General features: G+C 49.0%; 3 protein-coding genes across 12 annotated transcripts in view; 1 reads left to right on the forward strand and 2 right to left on the reverse strand.

The window, feature by feature from the left end:
- OBSCN (obscurin, cytoskeletal calmodulin and titin-interacting RhoGEF) overlaps positions 1-13,400 on the forward strand; it is a 209,400-nt gene extending 196,000 nt beyond the window's left edge. For all 10 annotated transcript variants that reach the window (XM_082480089.1, XM_082480091.1, XM_082480092.1 and 7 more), the window contains 11 exons: positions 336-458; positions 1,946-2,056; positions 2,175-2,342; positions 2,795-2,917; positions 4,891-5,061; positions 6,365-6,485; positions 7,314-7,553; positions 8,211-8,434; positions 8,891-8,966; positions 10,039-10,188; positions 10,325-13,400. In XM_082480089.1, the coding sequence (XP_082336215.1) occupies positions 336-458; positions 1,946-2,056; positions 2,175-2,342; positions 2,795-2,917; positions 4,891-5,061; positions 6,365-6,485; positions 7,314-7,553; positions 8,211-8,434; positions 8,891-8,966; positions 10,039-10,188; positions 10,325-10,502 (1,685 nt within the window). In that variant the 3' untranslated portion in view covers positions 10,503-13,400. The remainder of the gene's footprint in view (positions 1-335; positions 459-1,945; positions 2,057-2,174; positions 2,343-2,794; positions 2,918-4,890; positions 5,062-6,364; positions 6,486-7,313; positions 7,554-8,210; positions 8,435-8,890; positions 8,967-10,038; positions 10,189-10,324) is intronic.
- A 2,825-nt stretch (positions 13,401-16,225) lies between these two features.
- CYP8B1 (cytochrome P450 family 8 subfamily B member 1) lies at positions 16,226-17,759 on the reverse strand (the record flags this gene model as incomplete). The annotated part of the gene is made up of 1 exon (XM_082479540.1): positions 16,226-17,759. The coding sequence occupies one exon, from the start codon at positions 17,757-17,759 to the stop codon at positions 16,227-16,229; it is 1,533 nt and encodes a 510-aa protein (XP_082335666.1). The 3' UTR covers position 16,226.
- A 2,655-nt stretch (positions 17,760-20,414) lies between these two features.
- On the reverse strand, positions 20,415-23,793 carry ACKR2 (atypical chemokine receptor 2; the record flags this gene model as incomplete). Its single annotated transcript, XM_082479757.1, has 3 exons — positions 20,415-21,529; positions 23,082-23,139; positions 23,761-23,793. 3 exons carry the CDS (start codon positions 23,791-23,793, stop codon positions 20,415-20,417), a joined length of 1,206 nt encoding a protein of 401 aa, XP_082335883.1.
- Between the last annotated feature and the right edge of the window lie 1,301 nt (positions 23,794-25,094).

Genomic DNA, 25,094 nt, shown 5'->3' on the forward strand with positions numbered 1-25,094 from the left:
TTTCTTCTGCAGTTATCATCTGATCGTGGCAAATCTTTAAAGCTAAAGTGCCGGGGAGAAGTTGGTGGAGTCACCCTGGCTACCTAAGTTGGTGACACTGGACAAGAGAATCTGTCCTTTTCTTCTCTGCCATCCCTAGATATGCCCTGTTCTTCCAGGACATCATTCTGTTTGCAATAGCTGTCACAGCCTTCCCTGTTGACTGAAGGCTCGTTAACAAGGAAACCTGTGACTGCAGAGCTATTTACGGGCGAACGGCAGAACTGTCTGCTGTAAACGGATGCCACAGGGAGAAGGACGGCCTTGAATGACTTCTCATCCTTTCTTCAAAACAGAGTTTGGCGAGCTGGGAAGTGAGGCAGTAGAAAAAGAGCTGTTGACGGGGGCTGAAGGATCTCTGAAGAGGAAATCGGGACTCTCTTCATTCAAGTTCTCAAGCCTCATGCCAAAGGAGAAAGGTATTATCATAGAATCATAGAATGGTTTAGGTTGGAAGGGACCTTGAAGATCATCTCGTTCCAACCCCCCTGCCCTGGGCAGGGACACCTCCCACTAGGCCATATTGCTATCGCTTAAGTCATCAGTTAGTTTTATTATGAAGTATCACTAATGAACATGACGGTGCTGATTGAGGGTGGTTTCTAAGGATGGATCTGCAATGATTGTCTTGAGATGACCTGGACCAACTCACGCGATATGAGCCAGCCTCCTCTGTTTACTTCATAACTACTGTCCTTGCTAAAACTGTCTTGTCTTGGCATTGCTTGCAAATCGGAGCCATTCTAGGAAACCACTGTGGAGGAATAACATCTATTTGTAAGCTAGAAAGAGAAGAAACAGAGTACCCAAGGGTGGGGTGGCGGAAGCAGGGAATTTTGCATTCCCACACTCCGGTCCCGCCCGCATGTGTATGGGACAGCCACACTGCTGTGAAATGAGAAATGGTGGGACAGCCCCAAATGGTATTGCAGCAAAGCTGAACTTGCTTTTGCCCCGGGCAAGTTTCCCCTCGACTCCAGCAGAAGCATTTTCTGAGGTGAAGTTAATGCCCCAGCACTCAGCAGAGCCCAGCCAAGCGCTGGGATGGGCAGATGTGTGAGGCTGGGAGCTCCTGGGCACTGTGGAGAAAAAGCCCTGGAGAAACACAGAAGAAAACCTTTCCCATGGAGACAGCAGCAGATTTGATGCTCCATGGCTTTTGTCTTCCTTCCATACCCATCTTTTATCTCTTCTTGTGTTGTCTTGATCTGATCCCCTTGTCTTTGAAATACCATCATGTAGTTTTGCCCCCACATTTAAGCTGGGCCAGGAGGAAGCTCTTGCTGTGACATGATCTCTCTCTCCTCTGAGTTGCTCTGCTGCCTCAGCTGCACCAGCAGGGCTGGGCAACGCACGTTCCCTGTGGACCTTCCAAGATCCATCTGGATTATCATGTATGAGCAGTCCCCCTGCATCCATGGGGCTGAATCTAAAGGGCGGGTGTCAAGAGGATGGGGCCAGGCTCTTGTCAGTGGTGACAGGACAAGGCGCAACAGGCACAAGCTGGAACACAGGAAATTCCATCTCAACATGTGGAAAAAGTTCTTTACTTTGAGGGTGGCAGAACACCGGCACAGGCTGCTTCTCTGGAGATGTTCAAAACCCAACTGGATGTGTTCCTGGGCAACCTGCTCTGGGTGCCCCTGCTCTGGCAGCGGGGTTGGACTAGGTGATCTCCGGAGGTCCCTTCCAACCCTGACCATGCTGTGATTCTGTGAATGGGGCTCCTGCACCTGTGTGCCCAATGCCCAGGGGATTCTCCAAACCACCGGTCAAAGGAATGCCAGAGCATGAACCAGAAATGTTCTTGAACCAATTACAAATGCTTTCTGATGTCCTGCATGCACTTATTTTCCATATAGTGCTCCCGGCCACTCTGAATTGCTGTTTTTCCTCTTCTTTGCAGCACCTTCGTTCGTTGAGGAGCTCATCGATCAGGCTGCTGCCGTCGGACAGTGCGTGACGCTGTCGTGTCGGACTGCACCTCACTCCTCCCTGCACATCAAGTGGTTCAGAGGTGACGTTGGCATCCCTCTAGGGAGTCCCTGACCTCTGGGACAGGGGTGCAGGGAGAGTTTTGGACACCTTGGTATAAATGTGCAGGGTACTTATCTCTCCTATCTTCCACTTTTCAGATGGGATACCTGTCCACAGCAGCAGCCGGATCCTCATCTCGGCCACGCTCAAAAACTTCCAGCTGTTAACTATTCTCTCTGTTAGCGCTGATGATTTTGGTATTTACACCTGCGTGGCCACAAACTCCCTGGGCTCAGCATCCACCTCCTGCATGATAAGAAAAGCAGGTAAGAGAAGAAGTAGATATTACAAGTACTTCTGCCCCAAAATGTGACCTGTAAATAGCTGTGAGGTGAGATTGCTGCAGACCGGTTCAGAGGACAATCTCTCCCTTGCCCGCTCTAGACCACAGCCACAGCCTTTGCTGTCTGGTTCCGTGGCACATTTCGCAGGGTTCTTTCCCTTTTCTTCACTCTTTAGTCTCTCTCCTGGATTCCGAGCCACTCCAGTAACCATGTAGTTCCAGAACCAGACTTCAAAATCTTAATAATGGGTTTAAATTAGCCATGGTTAAATTGCTATTCCACTAGGGGTGTGTGGATATATATATATAAATAAAAACATATACATATATATATATATAAAGAATATGTGTAACTGAGAAACGCCGGGTTTAGAGGTATGTATCACAGTGGTGCTTTTGCTAACAGTCACTGGGGTTTGTACCTCCTCTCGACAGAGGTTCCTCCCGGCCCTCCACCCCCTGACATCGTGGAGGTCTACGAGGACGGAGTGCAGGTGGTCTGGAAACCGGTGGAAACCAACATCCCCATCCATTACACGGTCCAGTGCAAGAGCGAAGGTAAAGTGGAACATTTCCATTTGTATGGTTTCTCCACCAGCTGGATATCTGATTTTTATTCAGAAACATTCATATTCAGCCTCATTTTAGCTCTCTTGTTTAAAGTTAGGAATGAAATTCATACCGCCATCGTTTAGCCATCTAAAAGTTAGATGTCGTGCTGGCTAAATCAGCCGGGAATATGTCCAAAGGCTTTGCTAAAGTGTGAATCGAAGTAGGTGGCATGGAAGCTGTGACCAAAAAGTGAACGGCTACAGAAGAATACGCGCGGCTGGCGCCGGATACGCAGTCCTGCGTAATCCTCTCAAATTACAGTTCTGACAACATTATACACTAATAATGCCCCGCAACAACGATCGGCAGACGGTACCGTCCCCCGCCCCAGGCTTTCTCTACAGTCTGTGGAGTAAGATGGTCCATCAAAAAGGCAATTCACCCCGTGCCAGACAGCCCTGCTTTCCATTCCCATTGCTTGGGCAGGAAGCTTAGGGCAAACAGCCAGGACAAGATGACAGAAGTTTGGCAAAACTGCATCATCCTTTTGATGTTCTCTTCCAAGGCTTAGTCCAGGGACTGATGAAGTCAGTGGATGTTTTCTCGTTTAATTCCACGGACTTTGGATCAAATCCCCAAGCCTGCTCTGTCTCTCTCAGGACTGCTTTCGCTGTCAGTGTTATGAATGCTGCTCCTGACGGTAATTTCTACTGCAGTCGCACATACACGGCCCTTTCGATTCGGCTGCTCCGTGTTCTGTCTTTTAATTCTCCAAACATACACGCACTTCTTTCTGGATTAGCACGAGCACGGGCAGCAGCTTTCTGCCTTTTCACTCTGGAGTTGATGTCAGTCACTTTTCCTCCAACACAGCTTGCTTTATTCTTACTCCTTTCGACACAACTGTGAGACTTTGGGGAGGATACAAACGCGAATTTTTCCAATTAGGAAGAAAAACAGGAAACAGCATCTACTATCTTCCATTGCATTCTGTGCATCTGGCAGGAACACGCAAATTCCTGCTTTCCTGAACACAGGAGGATTAAGATATGCAGAAAAAAGTTCCCTGTTTTATCTGTTATTTGACAGTAGGCTTTCGCACGCTGCTTCTGCAGATGCTTTTCTCTGTTTCTGAGCTGCATCTGCCCCTTCTTACACACACGCACCCACTAATTCAACCCGCACCCTGCAAAGTCATTGATGCCTTTGTTTTGGGCAGCGAATTATTGCTTGTCCTGTGGTTTGAGGCTCTCTACACGTGTTTATTTGAATGACAGGATGGGTTTAATCCCAGACAGCCTCAGGGAATTGAGTTCAGCAATGGCAAAGTATGGGGCACAGCACCATGTGGAATGAATGAGCATGAAATGTTTACCGGTGATTTTCTATTTCACACCTTACTCCCATGAATAATGAATCCAGGACAAACCTACAATTTCAGTTCCCTGAGAAATCACTGGAATTTCGTAAAAGCTGAGTGAACCTGGCCCCAGTTCACGGGGTTTGCTGGGAGGGTGTTTGTGGATAGTTGTGTTCTGCACCTCATGGTTTCAACTAGATTCGAGATAGGGCCAAAGGGGGAAAAAAAAACCAACCAAACAGTGATTTTTCTAGGCTTCTGTTTGGAGTTCTTGATGTATATTTGCATTAGAGCTTGGTGGTATGCATTAGATAAACAGAAACTATACAAGAAAGTTGCACCATCCCCGTGAAATGATATTGCCACACCTCGGACCGATTAGATACAAACCGGCCGATTTCAGAAGAGAGGAGTTTGGCACACGTACAGCAAGTGGCACCATGCACAAAGGTTGGCCATAGCAAGTCAGTTTTTCCTTCACTGTAAGAGATTCCGCTGTTTTTCCATATTCCCAATACATAAGCAAAGTTGATGGGGAAAAAAAAAAGGAAAACCCAAATCCCCCAAACCAAAAAAAACAACCCAACCCCAAACTCTTTTCTCTCTTTCCTTGGATAAGATGGGGAATGGACGACTCTTGCTGCTGACATCGCTGACTGCTGCTACTATGCCAAAAATCTCTCCAGGGGGTTTATCTACTCCTTCAGGATCGCCTGCACCAGCAAAGCAGGAATGGGGCCATACAGCGACCCGTCTGCCAAAGTGAAAATCACCGGGAAGGAGCAAACGGGTAAGATCAAACGCCGAGAAAACATTGTGCTTTTCCCACATCAAAACAATCGCAGCCTTTTGGATGAGGGTCCAGAAGTCAAGAGCAAGTGAATCAAGACCAATTCCACTTGGCTCAGGGTGGTTTAGGGCTTCCTCCTCTTTGGGTTTCTCACTTAAAAGTAAATGATTTTCTAATTCTGGATGCAGTTAGGGGAATATGTGTAAATGTATAATAAATAAAAAATAAAATAATAACAATATGTAAATATAAATAGTAAAGCAATTATATATAAAAATAGAATAATTAAAAAAAAAATCTGGGAACTGTAGATTACGTACTGAAGATACACTCAGTTTTTGATGTGAGGTTGCAAGGAAACAGGTCTGGGACAATGAATGCGCTACTGGAGGTATTGATCTGCTGGTATGGATCTGCCACCAGTGAAAGGCCCGGACCTGCTCTTTGGTAGGGACCCTATCCTACGGTCAGTAGTTAATTTTTGTGTTCTGGTGTTCGCTAATGGGAATTATGGCCCTACTGTGGTGCATTTTTCAGCTGTGTTTATCTCTGAAGTAGAGAAAGCTCACTTTACTATTTTTTCCACCTGTTTGAATACTTTGTTCTATTCAGATGTTTTTAAAATTAAGAAATCCATAACCCCACAGCGAATATATCCTTGTAGCAAAAGAAGTATCCTTTCTGCCAAGAAGTGGAAGGATGGCCGAAGTGGAATTTCCTCCCAGTGGGAAGGATTATTCTGTAAAAATCAGTTCACAGAGATATTTTTAACTCACCCTAAATCCTCTGCTTTCCCTTGGCCCAGGATGCATTAACATATCTCAGTGTGCCCAGCGTCTCCCAGACAGAACTTTGATGTGTCCAGGGATGCGCTGACATTTCAGGGAGGACTCAGACACAACCACAAGCCATAACCAGAGCAACAAGTTTCAGCTGCTGCCCTGAAGTATCCAACTAAAGGAAGTTTCTAATTCTTTGTCAGGGTCTTACCATGCCCTGATGACTTGTGATGTGGGAAGATGAGAACCAGTGGCTAAAATGTTTGATATCATCGCACACAACCTACAATCCACCTCATAGAGTCTGGAGTGGTCACACCAGGGAGTTACTGGGTGGACAGTCCAGAATATGTTGTGTTCAAACAACATTGGGTGCCACAGCTGGGAGACAACCAGTAGACTTGTCTGGAGACAGCTCTGCTGTCGCCTTTGGCGTTCGTAGATAGTGGAGGGTGGCTCAGAGAGGTTCCAGTCTCCAGACAGAGGTGTTCTCCCATGTAAACCCTGTTGCTTTTTCTCTGCAGAGCTTCGTGCTGCAGTGCAGAGCTTCCCATCGGCTGCTACTGAAGAAGAGAGTGAAATAATTGCACCATCCGAGCCTTTCCCAACCTACCAGACCTACGCCTTCCAAACAGAGATCAAAAGGTAATGGATCCAACTGAGCACTCAACCAGCCAGAGGGCAATCACAGAATGGTTTAGATTGGGAGGGACCTTGAAGATCATCCAGTTCCAACCCCCCTGCCATGGGCAGGGACACCTCCCACCAGCCCAGGTTGCTCCAAGCCCCGTCCAACCTGGCCTTGAACACCTCCAGGGATGGAGCTTCTCTGAGCAACCTGTTCCAGAGAAGTGCCACGTGTGGCTGGAGTTTAGAAAAGTCGCTTTTATAAATGGGCTGCTTACCGAGTGCCATGGTGTTGTGTTGGAAACACCTCCACAGCGATACTTCTAAACCAGAGACATTGGCTGAGAGATCTTCATCTAGGTTTGGTAGGATTCAAGTGTGGATTTTCTGGGCGAGCAAAAAGGTCTGTGCTGGGCACCAGGACAGCCCTTTAGTGTATTGCGAAGTGACCCCAGGGCTAACAAAGGCTCATCTCCTTGCTGCAGCGACTGGTTTCAGACATGGGGTTGGGATTCAACTTTCTCTGCCTAGAAGACAGGCACCGATTTCTGTTCCCAACAGTTGGAGGCAGCTGCCTGCAGGGGGTCGTTCTCCTGCTTGACACACAATGAGCCACCTTCTCTCTCTCTCCAAAGGAGTTAAGCTCTCGCTCCTCCGATGTAAAGTGACTGTACAATTTAGAGACACAGGAGGATGTACAAACTGTGACAATAGATGCAGTAACTCCACACCGGGCATGGATGAAAAACACAGCGTGGGATCCTGGTGGTTTTAAAGAACAGAAGCTCCTGGCTCTTCCAGGAGCAGCAGAGAAGCTTAACTTACCTTTGTGTTCCTTTGTAACAGGGGGCGTTTCAGCATCGTCAGACAGTGCAGGGAAAAAGTAAGCGGCAAGACTTTAGCTGCTAAAATTATCCCTTACTGGCAAGAGGACAAGCAGACTGTGCTCCTCGAGTACCAAGTCCTGAGGAAGCTTCATCACACGAACATAGCTCAGCTGAAGGGAGCCTACGTCAGCCCACGGCACTTGGTGTTGATCCAGGAGATGTGCGTGGGACCAGAGCTACTCCACTCTTTGGCATTACGGTAAAAACAAGTGGAGGGAAGGGGTTCCCAGTCAGGGCTGGTGTAGGGAGTGAAGCACCTATTGCTTTCCCCTGACTAACTGGAGCATCTCTCTCCCTCTGTTCCAATGTGCTGTCATTGCATACATGAGTTTTGATGCATTTGTTCTGCAACTTTGTGTGAAATAAAAAAAAATGCTTAAGTTCCCTACAAGGTTGGGGTAGGGGACAATTCAGGGCCACCCAGTTGAGATGTTGAAAGCAGTTTACCGTAGTTGATATGAAATCCCCTCTCCATAACGAGATTATTGTGGCTCAGGAAGCCTCGGTTCTCCTCCAACTGTTTCTCACAATGGCAGAAACTGGATCTGCTGAAATTCGCTGATTAAAGGAGAGGGAATGGTGGGCATCAAGTCTGCATTTTGAAGTCTGCACAACCACTGCTTTCTCTGTCATGCAGCTCTACAACCTCCTGAACCTCTTGTGTCTCTAAACCTGACTCACAGTCTGGACCAGCCTCTCCATATACAGATTTGCTAAATGAGTAGAGTTGTTTCTTCTTGACTCTCAAGGGCCTCATGGGATTAGACATCCAGGGGAGGATGACAGTGGGTGTAGAATGGTGCCCTTGGGCATGCAGATAGGACACCTCTTATTTCTATTCCTTTTCTTCTACCAGGACATCATACTCAGAAGTAGAGGTCCGAGATTACCTGTGGCAGATCCTCAGTGCCATTGAGTATCTTCATGCACACAGCATCCTGCACTTGGATCTCCGATCTGAAAACATGATCATCACCGAGCCCAACCTGCTGAAACTCCTGGATTTTGGCAATGCACAGTTCTACACACAAGACAAAGTTATTACCATGGACAAGTGCACGGACTATGTTGAAACCATGGGTAAGTACAGAGTTCAGTCACAGCAACCTTGGCCTCGCATGCAATCTGCGGTAAACAGAAAGACAGAGCTATTGGTCGGTCAAGGCAGCAGTTGGCCCCAGCGAGCAAAGTCTCCCAGGTGCTGCACTTCAGTAACACTGTGAGTTTGCAGGAACAGCGAGCGGGGACAGCCATCCCACTTGCAGACCACAGAGAACAAAGCCAGAGGTCACACCGCTCTGGCTGGCCTCCACGTGTCCAGAGCTCAGGGATATAGTATTACTGCGAGTTGGCCTCACGCTCGCAAGGTTTCATTGCACTCGCCACCCAGGAGAGTGTCTTGCCCCAATCAGCTCCCTCTACTCAAAGCTTTTTCTTCTTCACTCTCGGGAAGGTAGCAAAGCATAAGTACCCACTGGTTTTGTGCTGCTCTCTGCGCTGGAGGGGAGCTTGGCTCACACCGGTTCGCTTTTCTAGCTCCAGAACTGCTGACAGAGCAAGGAGCCCTCCCGCAGACTGATATCTGGTCCGTCGGAATCACAGCCTTCATCATGTAAGTCAGTCTGTCTTTCCCGGCTCTCTGAGCGGCTTTAAAAGCGCAATTTCATAGTCATGGCCCAGGGGGATTACCTCAAAGAGTTAACCTCAGCTGTGCCCCTGTCGGCGTTTAACCCCAGCGGACAGCTGGGACCACGCAGCCACGTGCTCACTTCTCCCCCCCCACACACCCTCCCCAGTGGCATGGGGAGAAGAACTGGAAAAATAAGGAAAACTCGTGGGTTGAGATAAAGGCAGTTTAATAAGTAAAGCAAAAACCGCGCACGAAGGCAAAGCAAATCACGGAATTCTTTCCCTGCTCCCCATGGGCAGGTGGGTGTTCAGCCATCCCCAGGGCAGCAGGGCTCCATCACGTGTAACGGTGACTTGCGATGACAAACGCCATCACCCCAAATGTCCCCCCCTTCCTTCTTCTTCCCCAGCTTTATACGCTGAGCATGACATCACATGGCATGGAATATCCCTTTGGTCAGTTGGGATCAGCTGTCCCGGCTGTGTTCCCTCCCAACTTCTCGTGCACCCCCAGCCCATCGCTGGTAGGGTGGTGTGAGGAGCAGAAAAGTCCTTGAGAGTTTCAGCAACGACCAAAACCATTAGTGTGTTATCAACATTATTCTCATCCTACATCCAAAACATAGCACGCCACCAGCTGCTAATAAGACAGTTAACTCTATCCCAGCCAAAACTGGGACAGCCCCCGCTCCTGGGCAATGCTGCAGAAGTCTGTGTGGTGGAGAGTACGGAGCTGGCTGCACCATGCACGGGTGCCCAGTCCCACCAATGTCTCCAGGCTGGTTTACAACACAGTAGCTGCTGGTCTTTCTCACTCATCTCACCTCATCTGAAAAGCCCCAACTTTAACACGAAAATTCAAATTACGCCAAGTGGAAAAGCAGCCAAAGCCATGAAACCCACAGAAGAACACTGCCCTTTGGGATTTTGTTTTCCCATATGATGTTTCTGTGTGATGTTGTGTCCCTCCTTTCACTGCTGGGTGGGAATTCCTGGGAGAAGCAGCATCTTGAGCGATGCCTTTCACGCTGATCAGTTCTCTCCTGTTGGGGCAGGTTGAGCGCCAACTACCCCGTCAGCTCCGACATAGCCTGTGAGTTTCTGAGAACGACCAGGAAGGGGAAAGTGAAGCTCACGCGGTGCTACGCGGGTCTCTCCGGGGGAGCAGTGTCGTTTCTCCAGAGCACGCTGTGTGCAAATCCCTGGTAAGATGGTGGTTGCTCTCCCAACAGCACAGTTGGTGCATATCCTGGCTATTGTCCTTTCTTTCTCTCCATTGCCAAGGAGCCTCCTCACCCAGCACGGGTCCCCAACTGACCTTCTCACCTTTGTCTGTCCTAGGGGAAGGCCGTCAGCCTCGGAGTGCCTTCAGAGCCCATGGCTCCAGGAGACGGGTTTGGACAACAGGCAGCAAGCACTGGTTACTTTCCCTACCACCAGACTGAGGAATTTCCTCACCGAACGGGAAAAGAAAAGGGGCCTGCTGTGCTCCAAGTACGGCCTCATGATTGCACAGTGACGTGGATGTAACGACAGATGTGAATTGTCTCCCTCTCCCCTTCTGAACTTAGTGTCTGACACCAGGGAGTCCTGCCAAGTTGCTGTGCATCAGCTGAGCCGGGGTAGCTGCTCTCCGTATGCGCTGTAGCGTAACTGTGCAAATTAATCCATATTAAGTGCATTGCCACAAGGCGAGAACAGAAATATAGACCTAACGTGGCTCAGTTGACCAACGGTAACTTGACAGTATGTGTGCGACTTGGCTGAACGCCTCCTGGAATAACCAGGAGAGGTTTGCGTAGCCATTTCTGAACGGAACGAGCTCCCAGCCCCAAGCAGCTTTGCAAATCCTTCCCTGAGGTCAGCAAGACTCCATGCGTGCAAATGCGGGGCACTGACTTCTGCCCCTGGCCCCAGGGGGGAGGGGGCTTTCAGACGTTACTGCACTGCTCATCCCACAGTGACCACCACAGCAGGGTCTGAGTGACCGGTGGGTTTTCCACCAGCCTCCAATCCAAAAGAACTCAGTGACCAGTTATGATGGGAAAACAGGGAAGAGTGAAGCACTTTTTTGGGTCTAAAATTAGACAGCAATGTATCCGCCGGCTTTGGATGTAGAGGTCCAACTAGATAAAGCCCTGAGCAACCGGGTCTGAGCTGATAGCTGACCTTGCTTTGAGCACAAGGTTGGTCTAGAGACATCCTGAGCTCCCTCCCAACCTGACTTGTCCTGTGATCCCTCGTCCTTGCTAAGAGCCAGACACAAGGCTGGAGTGGTGGGACTCTGCTAGCAGCCATTGGCAGCCAGGCTCAGCATGTCACCTTCCTGGTGTCCTGGCCAAGTTCTCCACCATCCCCATGGGGCCTGACCTGAGATTAAACACGGGGCTAGAGAAGAGCTCTTCTAGCTATGGAGCAACAAGAGACTCCAAAGGGAGGAGGTACGTGTTACCTGTGTGACAGTGGCACCACAGAGGAGATTTTAACCACAGCTTTTCCTACTCTGTGAGGGAACTCTTTCCTGCCCAAGTCTCAAGGAACAAGAAGAGCCAGTCTCCATCAAAGCAGCCTTGTAGCTCGACCCTGTGGCAGAAGGTGTGTGCAGGGAGGGCAGCAGCAATGGGGCTTGCCAGTAACTGATTAATGGCACATCTTCCTCATCCTGCTCCTGCAAGAGCCCATAGCTTGCTTGGCTTTGAGAAGAGTTAGTGTTCTCCCTGGGGTCCAGGTTGACCCTCCGTATGCTGCTCCACTTGGGCAGCCCAACTCCTGCTCTCTTAGAGCCCAGTGCGCTGCTCAGTGAGCTGTGCGGCTCCATGGAAGGTCACCAGCCCTCCATGAGCACCTGCACTGTCACATCTGTGGAGCCAACCAAGCTCCTCAAAGGTTTCAAGGTTTGAAAACACCACAAAACTTGGGGTTTTGGGGCACGTATTGGAAGTCTCACGATAGACCTAGATGACAGACCCATCACATAGGATCTCACAGTAACCCCTCACCTGTCTGACTGTAACCGCATCAATTATATTAAAAATGTGTTAAATAACAAACACACAGAAACAACTCTTGAAGAAACCAAGCCGTGACTTGATGTACAGGCATCTCTGGAAAAGACGTTCCCTATGGCACACGGAGGAGTGTTTAGTTGCATGGCTTTCTTCCCAAGCGGGGCTAAAATGGGCTTGGGCAGAAAGCCTTTGCTGAGCGCATCCATGACTGTCAGGCGGTGGTGAAGCCTTGCTTTGCTTCCCCATCGAAAACGCTCCCCCGTCCTGCCTGGCACCACTGCCGTTGGATCAGCGACTTGGCCACCAGACAGCAAAGGCAACAAATGCAATAGTGACCATGACCCGGTTAACGCGTGGATGTTGTGCCACTGAGAGGCTTTGCCGCTCTGAAGCCGGACCGCGCTTTGCTGGGAAGCGCATCTACCAGGAGAGGTGGCAGCAGTGTCACTGGCAAAACTTGCGTGTTTTAATTCTTCAGAAAAGTCCTGAACTTTCGTGTTCCTATTTCTCCTTCCAAATCTGCTTTCCTTTGCAGCGGGTGGTGTTGGCTGTGTCATTGCTTTTTACTTATAACCTTTTGAGTTTCTCTGAAGTGGATGATGTATCTATTGGTGCCGTTGCGTTTCTTCGATTTGCCTCACAGGCAGCAGTAAGCGGAGGCTTTCTCAGAGCCGCATCTGGCTGTGAGTCGTGGAACAAGGATGGGAAATCAGGTTCTAATGCATTACAGTTTAGTAGTAGAGGTGATGCTGGTTAACCAGGGGTGGTCTTTGCCAACACGTCTAACCCTTATTGTTCCAAACCTGAAGCGTGCGGCATCGTGACTCCTTCCCTTGCCCGCTGTGCAGAGCGGGAATTGGGACTGAGAGCAGAGAAGCTCTCGCTGTGCTGCGGAGAGCAGATGCTGATTCAATAGACGGTAAAGCTTTGAATGTCCCAGTAACATTCTCTTCACTATGCACTGCATAAGAAAAAAAGCCGCGGGTTTAGGGCCAGACTCCACCTTCAGTTCTTTTTGGGGACAGAGGAGTTACACAAGACTGCGATGAGGTCTGCCCCCAAATCAACTTTGCAAGACCCTGGATTCCTTCCAATTTAGCTTCTTTTGCAAATGCAATAAGGTTTCTGGTGGCACAGGCAAGTTCTTTACTCTTGATGGTACACTTTGGGATGGAAAGCTCAGTGCCGGGGGACAACCCATCTCAGTATAAAACTTAATTGCAGATTAACTCATTTGGAGCTTTCACATTCTTCCATATATGACTCAAATTAAGTGATTTTTATTATTTTTTTTTTTGCTTCTCACAACTGCATGCATTTGAGCATGTCTGAAGTCTTTTATAGACTCAATACTGTTTGGTTAAATAAACCACTGTGACAAGGAAGTAAAGCCCGATTGTTCTGCTGAATCACTGTCATTGTCATTATTTTTACGTATATTTTCCCCAAGCCCAGTCCCTGTTTGTGTAGCGCCCGTCCCTCACCCCTCAACTCTGACCTGGCATCCCTACAAGCGATAACAGCTAATAGACCCTGCGCATTTAGCAGTGAACGACCTTCATGCAAACCACCCTCACAAAAAAAAACTCTTGCCCCAGAGCGAGGACATCACTTGGCCACTTAACTGCCGCAGTTAAGCCTTGTGCAGTTATGGGTCGTTTTTGTTTTCCTTGGCTCTTCTACAGCTGCTTCATAATTTCTTCCTGAATTTCCAGCACTGTGAGTTCTGGGCTAATGCCCAGTCGGGCAAGGTGGGATAGTTTGCCCTTGATGTACAGTTACAACATAACCCTGTCCTTTGCAGAGCAAAGCAGAAGCTGACTTTGATGTCTGGACGCATATGAAACTGTTTGAGTTTCATTCCTCAGTCATGCATAATCCCCGAAGTCCAAGGTTAGCGTCAGCATTAAAATCCATCCCGTCCTCTGCGCAGGTAAGGTTGTGCTGTGACTGCTGTAAGGACTGATGTTGTCAGAGCCCTAATGATTGAAGGGAAAAAAAAAAAAAAACCCAAAGCAGAGCTTGTAGAGCAAAGTTTTATCCTGCTTTGGAGCCAGTGGATAAAACAGAGATGTTTGGGGGCTATAAGGTCGCGGTGGCTGTAGCCCATAAGGGATTGAGATTGTTTTCTCATGCCCCGCTTTGGTTTTGTAGCCCCTTCCCATCACCCCATCCCATTCCTTATACCCTCCTCGAGACCTCTGCAGAAGATGGGGTCTAAATCTGGAGAGGGAGGTTGCACTTTCCAATAAGCATCTTCTGGGAACACCATCAGCGCCCGGGACTCGAGGAGAGCGCGGAGGAACCATCAAGATCCCGATCAGGCTCAAGCAGGAGCCGGGTGCTGGGAGCTCATCCCCACCCGGAGAGCCGTGCCCTCGCAGGAGGGCAGACCTGCTCCTGGCCACCATGCAGAGCCCCAAATTTTTTACACTTGTGCAACGATTCGGGTTGAACCAGGGAACTGTGAGTTATCCTGACTCACCTGTGCGTACCCACACTGCAGCTGTGTTACAGTCAATGGGATGAATCGAGACACACACACACACACACACACAAAGAGCTTTCTTTATCCCCAGAAACTGTACAGAAGACACAGGGCTTGGAACGCACAACCTCCTGGACAGGCGGGTGACCACATGCATTCCTCACTCGCACAGATCTGGGAAAAATGGTACCGTAGGTTATTACTGATGTTTGCCACTCTCTTCTCCTCCCACTGACGTGGTGAATGAGATGGGCAAGATTTCTCCTTTTCTTACATGTGAACAGGGGATGAGCTGTTGGTGTGTCTCTGCTCAGTACCCCCAAAGGGTCCCCCCCCCTTTGGGGACCACACAGGAGTACATTTTAATCGGATACAAGAAGGGGACAAGAGGTAACAGGCACAAACTTGAATATAGGAAGTTCCATCTTAACCTGAGGAGGAACTTTGCTGTGAGGGTGGCAGAGCACTGGCACAGGCTGCCCAGAGAGGGGGGGGGGGGGGGGAGGAACTCTCCCACTCTGGAGCCATTCCAAACCCACCTGGATGCTGTCCTGTGCCACTGCTGTAGGTGACCCTGCTCTGGCAGGGGGGGGCGGCCTGTATGATCTCCAGAGGTCCCATCCAACCCTGACCAGTCTGTGATTCTGTGATTCTCTGAAGGGGAGTGTAGACAAGACAACTGGAAAACCTTATGTCTGTAGAGAGGATATTTGTTGTTCTCTTATCTTTCAGGGGTTTACTGCAAGCTGATGCCATCCTGCCACTGATACTTCAATGCGGACAATAAATGCGTCGTTAAGGACCTGGTAACAAAATAACACTGTCCCAGTGCAGGAGCGCGGTCGGGCTCACCCCCCGGCTCGCCGGACGCTTCACCTATTTGCCAGCTCATCTGCCTTGACACTCGCTTGCACACCCACTCGCACACTCGTACCAGCAGCCGGCACCACGGACACACGGGCTCTCCAACTCATGGTCTTCAATTTAAGCAAAGCAATTTAATAAAACAATAGGACAGAGTGTGCTATCAGGCACAGGGTGTGATCAGACAAGCGTAAAGACCAGTCACCTATTTACATACAACCACCCCTTTTTATTCCCTTACACCTACATTTTCGCCCCCAAATCACCAAAATCCCTCCTTTTTCCCACCTTTGGTTCCTCCCCTAAACATCCTACCATAAGTCCTGTGCAATCCCAAAATGCTCTTCCCCTGCACTCCATAAGATGTCACCCCTCCCTTCACAGCAATCCCCCATAGTCCAGATGGTGATATGGAGAGCTGCTCACGATGACACATCTCGATGGGTCTCATGCCGGGACCGTGGCGCTGATGGCTCTCCTGGGACAGCCCTGGGAGAGACCTGGACAAAATCCTCGTTCCTTGGAAGTCCTTAATTTGGGTTCCCACCTGTCAATATGCCGCTGTGCTCCCCTGCGTTTGTAGAGATGAGCTTTTGATGGGCTGATGGACCTGGGATGGGGCTGGGAATAGCCTGGCAGGGTACTGTTTGTCTCTCTGTGCTCCCTTGTGGGTGTGCAGATGAACTTTTCTCACATAAACAAACACCACAATGACCAGAAATGCAGAGCAGAGATACACGTGAAGGAGTAAAGAGAAAAGCTGTGATAACCATTAAGCAAACAAGATCATACCAGTGTTGGCGCCGCACGGATCTGATAACCATGGGATCACGCAATTTATTTTACAGAGCCGGAACAAACAACGCCACGAGGACTTCCCAAACTAAAAGCGTAGCCGGTATCTGAACCGAATGTCACGAACAGGCTGCATCGTCCCGAATCCCCAGCGGCTGACGTCTATCGCTGGGGTCTCCTCTTCTCTGTTGACCAGCTCCAGGTCATAGTGACTCAGCATCAAGAACACAAACAGTTTAATTTCAGCGGTAGCGAAGAACCGCCCGGGACAGATGGATACTCCTGCCCCCCAAGGCATGTTGAAGTATTTCAGCCTTTTCCCATTTTTGTAGAAATCTTTCTTGGTGCCATCTGGGTTCACGAAGCGGTCGTACCTGAATTCGTGAGGCTCAGGGTGGATTTCTGGGTTCATCTGCACGGAGACGTGTGGGAACAGAGCCACCCTGTCTCCTTTGCGGAGGGTGTACTCTGTCCCGCTGCTCGTCTTAAGGCTGGTGTCCTGGAGGACAGCTCTGACCAGTATTGGGGCTGCAACCAGCCTCAGGGTCTCCTCTACAGCGCTGTCCAGAATAGGAGTCTGGTTTAACATGTCCCTAGTGATGTTAACTGGTGGGCTCCCTGGCTTCACTTCCTGGCAATTCTCCCTTAAGACTTTATCCACCTCTTCCTTCACAGCCTTCATAGCTTCTGGATGTTTCATTAGATAAAAGAGGAGCCAGAAGGCAGTTGGGCCTGTATTGCCTTGGGATGCCCAGAGGAGCATAAACATGAAACGATCCCGCATGTATTCAGGGACACCATTTTCTGCCAGAAGCTGATTTTGATCACTTATCCACCCACTAATATTGTCCTTCTGCCAGCTCTTCTTCACGGACAGCATGCTCCAGAAGGCCTTCTTAAGCCGCTCAGCTTCTATTTTGTCCTTGGGGGGTAACACAGCATAGGCCAGGCGAGGGAAGAGACGGTCGTACTTCCGAAACTCATGGAACACCTGGTTGGAGTGGATGCGATCTTGCTCATTAGCTTTCTCCTTGTTATCTGCCCCTTGGTGTGGCTCAGTGCCATACAGAGCCAGGTACCCAGCTCTGAAGACAATGTTGTAGCAGTAGTGGAAGAGGCTGTCCTCCTGCCACACTCGCTTCTCCTCTCCTGAGCTCAAGTTGAAAAGCATCAGCTTCTGAAAGTTCTCCATGGTGGCCTGTGTCATGACAGTGAGTCCATCTCCCATCAGATGCTTGGTGCTCGATGCATGGATTATGCTATGGTTGGCTTTGATGGGCTTGTAGCCAAAAACCTGCAGGACCAGTTTAGACGCAAAAGTCCTAAAGTCTAGTTTAGATCGTGATTCCTTCACGATGGCTCCAAAGCAGAAAGGGTCCATCACGAAGGTGAAGTAATAGCCTCCGATTAGCACCGTGAAAATATCTCCGTGTTTTCTCTGCATTCTTTTCAGAAACTCTGAACTGTTCTTTCTGAAATCCAGCAAGTAACCCAGCCAGGGAATAGTACCTTTGTCCAGAGGTGGCTCATCTGGTCTCCGTCTCCGAAACACACCCAGGAGGTAGAGCCCACCAAGCAGCGACACTATCAAGGTACAGAGTAGAGTCACCCAGAGCGCCATGAGAGCTCTGTTCCCGTTGGGGAGCTGGGACTAGAGTGAGGTTGGGGCAGGAGAGTGCTTTTTATTCCCATCCAACAGCTGACATGCAGATGCGGAGCTGACAACCTCTGTCCCCATTGGCAGCAAGTGTTTGCCTTTTCCCCGCGGAGCGCTCCAGTGTGTCCTTCTCCCTTGATGAACAGAGAGAGTTTTTTAAGGTGGAAGGTACGTTATAACCAAGTTGGAGTTACTGGGCTGCTGTGTCAGGTGGATGGGTTTCAGCACATCCTCTGCAGCAACTTAAGCACATTCCCTTTTCTAGGCTGCATGCTTTTGAAAAAGAGGATTGAGAGCGTTTCACTCTCTGATTTCTGCCTTTAACACCAGGCTATGGACGCGCTCTGCAGCCTGATAAAATGAGGGGAAAAGTGGATGTGTGAAATGCTACTGGAAATGAGCTCAGGACTGAGGGAAGGGGGTTACAGCTGAGCAAATTTTATCTCAAAAGCCAAGAAAAGGAAAGTTCTCCCACATTTTGATGTTCTCCAGTGCCCCGTAAGCTTTTGCCGATGAACAGCGCGGGCGCTGCTAACCTGTGCGAGGACAAAGCAAAGCAGGTCTGCTTTTCTCACAGGTGATGAGGGCTTGAATCAGCTGTATTTGCTTTGCCTCAGGTGAGTCCAACATCTGCGTGTGGCCAAGTCCACCTCCTGGCTGGAGAGCAGCGGCACCCAGAAGGATAACAGCATTTTTCTGTGCTCATGCACACCTGATGCTCAGCGGTTGCAAATCGGTCGTGTCCCCTCCAGACAGCAGAGAACCCCCCGCCCTCTGCCCTCCTGCTCCCACCCCTGGGGCTGGCATTTTTCCCTATTTTTCCCTTCTGCTTCTTGATGGGGCTCGGGGATGGTGGCAGGGAACCCGTGCCCCATCTGGCACTGCGCCTCTGGGCACTGTCACCCTGATCTGTGCACCCAGTGACTGCAGCCCCTGCCCCAGCCGCTGCCGCTTGGACCTCGCAGCACCCTCACATGGGATAGAGAGCGACATATGGAAAGACAGTTAAGAAAAAGGATTTAATGAGGAGACAGGACAGACTGCCGTGACCAGGCGCAGGGCACACTGCTTACACACAACCAGCCCCTTTTATACCCCCCTCCCAATTTTCCCACCCTTGTTCCTCTCCAGTCCATCCCAATACTCCCTCCACTTGTTTCCTCCACCTTTGCCCTTCCCCTGAACATCCCATCATAAGTTTTGCACGGTCCCATGAGCCCTCCTCTGTACAGGATCACAATCTTCCTCTTAGATTTTGTTTCCCAGCTGCTCTCTCCTTCCACATTCCCTCCCAGCGACCTGACCCATGGAGCGAAGGCCACATCACAGCATCAGCTAAATATTTATTCTGCTTTTTTTTTTTTTTTTTTTTTTTTTTTTTCCATGGAAAGGTCCCAGCCTTACCATTTTGGAAACATGCTGTAGCAATGTTGGCAAAAAAAAATAACAGCAGTGAAAACAAATCCACCTTTCTAGACCAACTCAAAGCCCTTCTCGGTCCAGTAGCCTTGTCTAGCAATAAAATTAAGGTGATGGGTGCTTTCTCTTAAATTATTAATTTTATTTGTACAATTCTGGGCAACTCTTATGCTCAATAGGTTTCCAGGCTGGAAAGGTCCCATTTAAGGTTCCAGAGTATTTGGGGTGAACAGTACCTTTAAATAAAGGTCAGCAAACTAACAGTCTTGAACTTTAAAGCTAGACTGGGTAATCAGGATTGGCTAAGAGCTCTCCGCGCTCTTCTGTTCAAGGCCGTGCTCTCATTGGGGTGCTGCAAAGCCAATATCTATGTTAATGACTGTATCCATGGATCTTTTTTATCTTGTCAAAATGGATCTTCGGGAAGGCAAATACCCCCACCACCATTCTGCTGAGCTCATTATTTTTCTTTCTCACTGGTTGTTACTGGTTTGAACTTTGTTGCTGATCAAACAGATCTCAGATAAGTTGATTGAACTGATTTTTAACCAAAGGTCTGTCCCTTGGAAAGACATAGCAGCCCCAAGTGTGGCAAAGTTGATCGTAACAGAGAAACCCATCATTGGCCAGACAACCCAGTTTAAAGGTGCCTAATTCCTCCTATTGCCTTTCCTGCTAAACAAAGGCATGAGCCTGGTTGAACACATCTACCTGGCAGATGGCAAAAGCCAGGAGGAGCAAAGCCACCCCCCAGGCTGGGCTTCTGGCCACCTGTGTCTGGCCTGATGGATAAGCATGGCAAATCCATTCCCCAGCCCACACCATGAGCTGGAGGGATAATGGGATTGCCCTCCTCCATCAGATCCTTTGGTATCTATGGGGGAAAATTTTTGCACAAGTTTCAGTTCGCATATTTAAGGGCACAACATCTACATAAGCTGCTCCTCCATCCACTGATGCCTCACATAGTCCAGACAGGAGCTGGGCTTCTTCCATGAGCATAAACCCAGGGCATTCCAGTTATAACAGCAACAAATCCTACCTGTACATTTCCCATCCTAACATGTAAAATCCTCATCTCGGTGCTGGCACTAAGATGAAATATCTGGTTACGCAGTGCTGTGGGCTCACACCAACTCCACTGCATGGCCAGGATCAGCATAAAGGGCATACACATAACGTAAATAATGTAAATATTTATCATGCATTCGTGATACTCAACATTTCTATCTCAGCTGCGTATCTGCTGCAAGACTGGCTTGTCTCTGAGGGCTGGATCTCAAAGAAAGCACTTCTCCTGAAAATGGCCTGTGGGATTTTCCATAAATATAACCTGAATCGTTTTTTCACAAAAGCATAAAGCAAGGGGTTGAGACAGCAGTGGACAAAGGACAAACTCTCCGTGATCTGCATGGCATAGTCCAACTGCCTACTGCTTTCACAGCTCCTGATCACACCAACATCTTGCAGGGAGTGAAGGATGAGGACAATGTTGTAAGGGGACCACAGGACAAAGAAGACACCCACCAGAGTAAAGACTAAGCAGAGTGCTCTCCTTGAGCCGGGCATCTGAGACACGGTGAGGACACATGCTATGCGGGAATAGCAGAACACCATGAAGAGGAAGGGAAAAAGAAAACCCAGGATGTTTTGAATGACCCGAAAGACAACTTTCCAAAATAAGTGTTTCTGGCCATAATCATGGGTGCACATGATGGTTTTGTTGTGGATTTGCCTTGTGCTGGTGAAGAGGCCATCAGGAATGGAGAGAAGTATGGAAAGGACCCATACCACTACCAAGACAAAGATGGACTTCTTCTGTGTCGTGGAGCTGCGAGGAGAGCAAGTGTGAACTATCTGCAGATACATGTCCAGACTCATGCAGCTCACAAAAAAGACACCACTGTAGAAATTCACAGTGTACATGGCATTTAAGACCGGGCACAATATGTCCCAGGTCACCCCGTGAGATGTGTATAGAGCCCAAAAAGGAAGGGTTAGTAGCAAGAAGAAGTCTGAAACAACCAGGTTCAGCAGATACACCTCTGTCATCTTCTTTTTCTTCCTGATGTACACAATGAGGACAATAAACAGGAGGACATTCCCAGCCAACCCGACTAGGAAGACCATGGTGTAAAAAGATGGCAAGAATACTCTGCTAAAGGAGAGTACCTCTTCTTTTGTGCAGAGGCCATACTGCATATAATCCTCCTCATCCAAGTACTCATACGGGTAGTCACTTGAATTGGCAGCATCCAGCAAGGTGCCAGAGGTTGTTGTTGCCACCTCTGAAGTTGCGTATGTCAAGTGGCTGCCTAGGAACAAAAGACAAGTGAAGGGGATCAAAACGTTGTCCCAATCCACTCAAGAAAGACAAACATCACATCACAGAGGGTCTCCCTCTAGTTGTTAGGTTTAAAATTTCTGCCACCTTCTGATAATTATTTTGTGTCCTACGCTCCTTGGCCTTTGCCTACGGCATGGCAACAGCTGTCTACACATACACATTAAAAAAAAGATTCTGGTTTCTTTATTACGACACATTAAAAACTGAAAGTAAATGAGCATGGTCTCCTCTGACATAACTCATCACTTCCTCGTGACACTACTGCGAGCTTTTGAGGAAGTTTCTGCTTTAAATTATGGGAGATCCACAGCCTCGTTGTCAGCTGCTTTAGATTCATCGGGTCACTACTGAGAAAGTGGCATCTCAATTCTCGGTGAAGCAGAACCTGCCACCAGCACCTTTATGTTAGTGGGGCTGCTCCCAGAGGTGAAATGCTGAACATCTCACTGCTCCTGGTAGAACGCTGACCCCTTGCTGTGCCAACTCTAGGACAGTGAGCCATGGATTCTTGTAAAAGGTATTAGTAAGTGGAAAATATAGCATCATAGAAACAGAATCATAGAATGGTTTGGGTTGGAAGGGACCCCTGCCGTGGGCCTGGATACCTTCCACTAGACCAGGTTGCTCAAAGCCTCATCCAAGGTAAGGACATGTAGGCACCAGAATCAAATCCTGAATCAAGGTTAGAGGTAGAGATTTAGCTGGAAGGATGTTGCTAGAACTGATCCTGCGTGAGACGAGGCATGGGTTGAAACTCTGCTGACCAAGGAGGGCGAGGGCCATGTGGTCGGCTGCTCCCCAGGACTGCAGTCTGGCGTCAGTGTTTAGACAGCTGCAGCCCAGATTTCAGGAAATGGTGACTGATTTGGAGAGCTTCCTATTTTTGGAGTCTGATTTTCAGAAAAGAAACCTGACACAAGAACACTACAAGGGTTTCATCTTCTAAAAGCCACCCAAACCTGGCAATGGCTATCTCTGAAGAGCCCATCTCCCACGGTGGTAAATAGTATCTGCCTGAGCCACCTCCCACTGGTACCATGAAGGTTAATGTAGGTTTTATAAATCAAGACTAATCTCCAGTCTCTTACAGCAAACCAGGGTTGTCACAGGGAAAAAATAGTGCAAATACCCCTCCACTCCTAAAACACACTGTTTTTCAGCCACGGCCAAAGCTGCCCACCTTTTCCTTGGGGCTTTCTCCAGTAATCCCAAAACAGGCATGGCTGTGTAGTTCCCTGCCTGCAGTAACTCCCGCCTTGCTCTCCTAGAGGACCTGTTTCTCCCATTGTCCAAGAGACCTGCAGCCACCGAGTAATGAGAAAATTAAGCTGTTGGTCCCTGGTTGTGCTATGCACCCGAAGGAGAACATAGTCCACTATGGCTCTGCAACTTCTAGGGATGGTTTGCTCCCCACGAACACCTAGGTAGAGGAGAGCCCAAGCGAAGTGCCCAAGGTTTGGTGTGGGGTGCTGAGGATCCCTGTGGGTGTGCAGCTGTAAAGAGTGAAGTTGTGAACGTACCTGTTGTGGTCCCATGTCTAAAATTGCTTAAATACCCATTCCAGGGAATTCCAGGCAGCTGAAAAGAAAAGAAAATTTGCTTTGGGCTGAATTGAAATGTTTTCTTGCTGTCTTGCACTTTGGTGAGTGCTGCAGGGCACTTCAGACAGAGCAGCCATTTGCCACAAGAGAGTTCCAGAAAAAAGAAGCTTTTCTAGGAATGGGCTTGCTTGCTTTTTTTTTTTCCTGTTTAATATTTTGGAGGAAATTCATTCTTAGCCATATACAATCCTGACCGCATGCCTTCAAGAGGAAACCAAAGCTGCCCACCCTGTTGATCACAGCAACACCCAGCGAGACTCCAAGACATCTTCCACCACACACACCCTCTGCACCCACATCAGGACAAGCCATCCTCAAAATTTCCTTTTCTGGGTCTCTTCCAGCCCACTGAGATGCCTTTTCTCCCTCTGCCACATCTTCCCCCCTCTGTATCATGCAGGCACTGACATTCACATCCCAATCCCATGGCTCATAGCGGAGAACTGATGAATGCAACGTGGGCTGAGCTCAGAAATTAGTCCCAAGCCTGCCGGAGCACCAGCATTTAGGAACTGGCTAACTTTCAAGAAGAAAAGAGAACCTCTCCAGGTTTCTCACGCAGATTTAGCTACACACAAGAAGAAGAAAATGCACTTACAGAAGCTTCTTCTCGCCCGTGGGCAGTTCCCATCCTGGCAGAGGACTGAATGAGGCTTTTGGAAATGTCTTTCACTTGTGTAAGAGCACGGGCAGGAAATGTGAGCTCAGTGTGACCTCCCTGGTTTTGTTTTGCTTTTCCTGGTGTTGATCAGTGGGTGACAGCGCTGGAGGAATCATCTCAGTGCCGTGTCTGAGCACATGTCCCCCTACAACAACTACAACTGGCACCTGCACCCAGAGTTGGGTTTTGCTACTTGAGATACCCATGAGGACCGCAGTGCCTTCTGCCACAGATGCCCCAGGGACCCAGCACCCCTCCTTCAGAAATACCACCTGCTCTTGTATAGCTCACATCAGGCACCATGCCAGGGACAGTCAGAGCCCCTGGGACCAAGGACCCACGTCAGCACAAGGTGAAGATCACTGGTGGATCCTGTGCACCCGAGCATGCACAGGCTGGGTGGTGAGACCACCCACAAAATAGTCTGGAATAGATTTTTCTGGGATGTGCCAGAGCAGGGTCACCCAGACAAGCCCACAAACCAGCTGCTCGCTTAAACATAACCAGTTCCTTTTGCCCTTCTTCTCTCCATTTTTCCATGCACGCTTTTCCCCCATCCATATTGATCCTTCCCTTTTCTCCACCCTGTCTCCTCTCAAACAAGTGCCTAATTTTTTTTTTCCCTGTTGATTCTGGATTTGCTGCATCCCAACCCCAGATGTTGCAACGCGCTCCCTCATTACTTGGAGTTTTTAACAATTAGTGGAAACATCTGCCATTACCTGACAGATGTATATTAAGATGATGTCCACCCTGCCCACCACCCAGCTCCCCCAGGCAGGATTTGACCTGCTTGTTCTCTGCACTGAGAGGGTCCGAGGGCTGAGACACCGGTGTAGAAATCTGCATTTTTTCCAGCAGATCTGAATAAGCCACGTGCTACTTGGATGCTGCAGGTTCCTCATCCCCTGCAAGAGCAGAAACGGCTACTGGCAGGGACATGGCGGGGGCTGGTGGGTGCTGGCAGCTCCGTGGGGTCAATCACGTCTTTGCAGGCAGTGGCAAAGCCTTGCAAGTGGTACCAGAATAAGGAGCTTGTTGCCAAGATTGAACATGCAGAGATCAACAACAGCAGAGAGGTGCCAGGCTCCTGGCACTGCCACAGAGATGTTTTTGGGACAGCTTCATGGCATGACCCTTCTCTGATAAAGTGGTTTATTGGAGAGATTTTAGATGACAACCTGTAATGAGTGGTCACCTTCTGGCTCATTTCCCTCGTCTCACCACCAAACAGGGCCATGGGGAACACCCTGACCATGGCAAGGTCATCC

Source organism: Vanellus vanellus (genome assembly GCF_965231255.1).
Source record: "Vanellus vanellus genome assembly, chromosome: 2".
NCBI classification, from domain to species: domain Eukaryota; kingdom Metazoa; phylum Chordata; class Aves; order Charadriiformes; family Charadriidae; genus Vanellus; species Vanellus vanellus.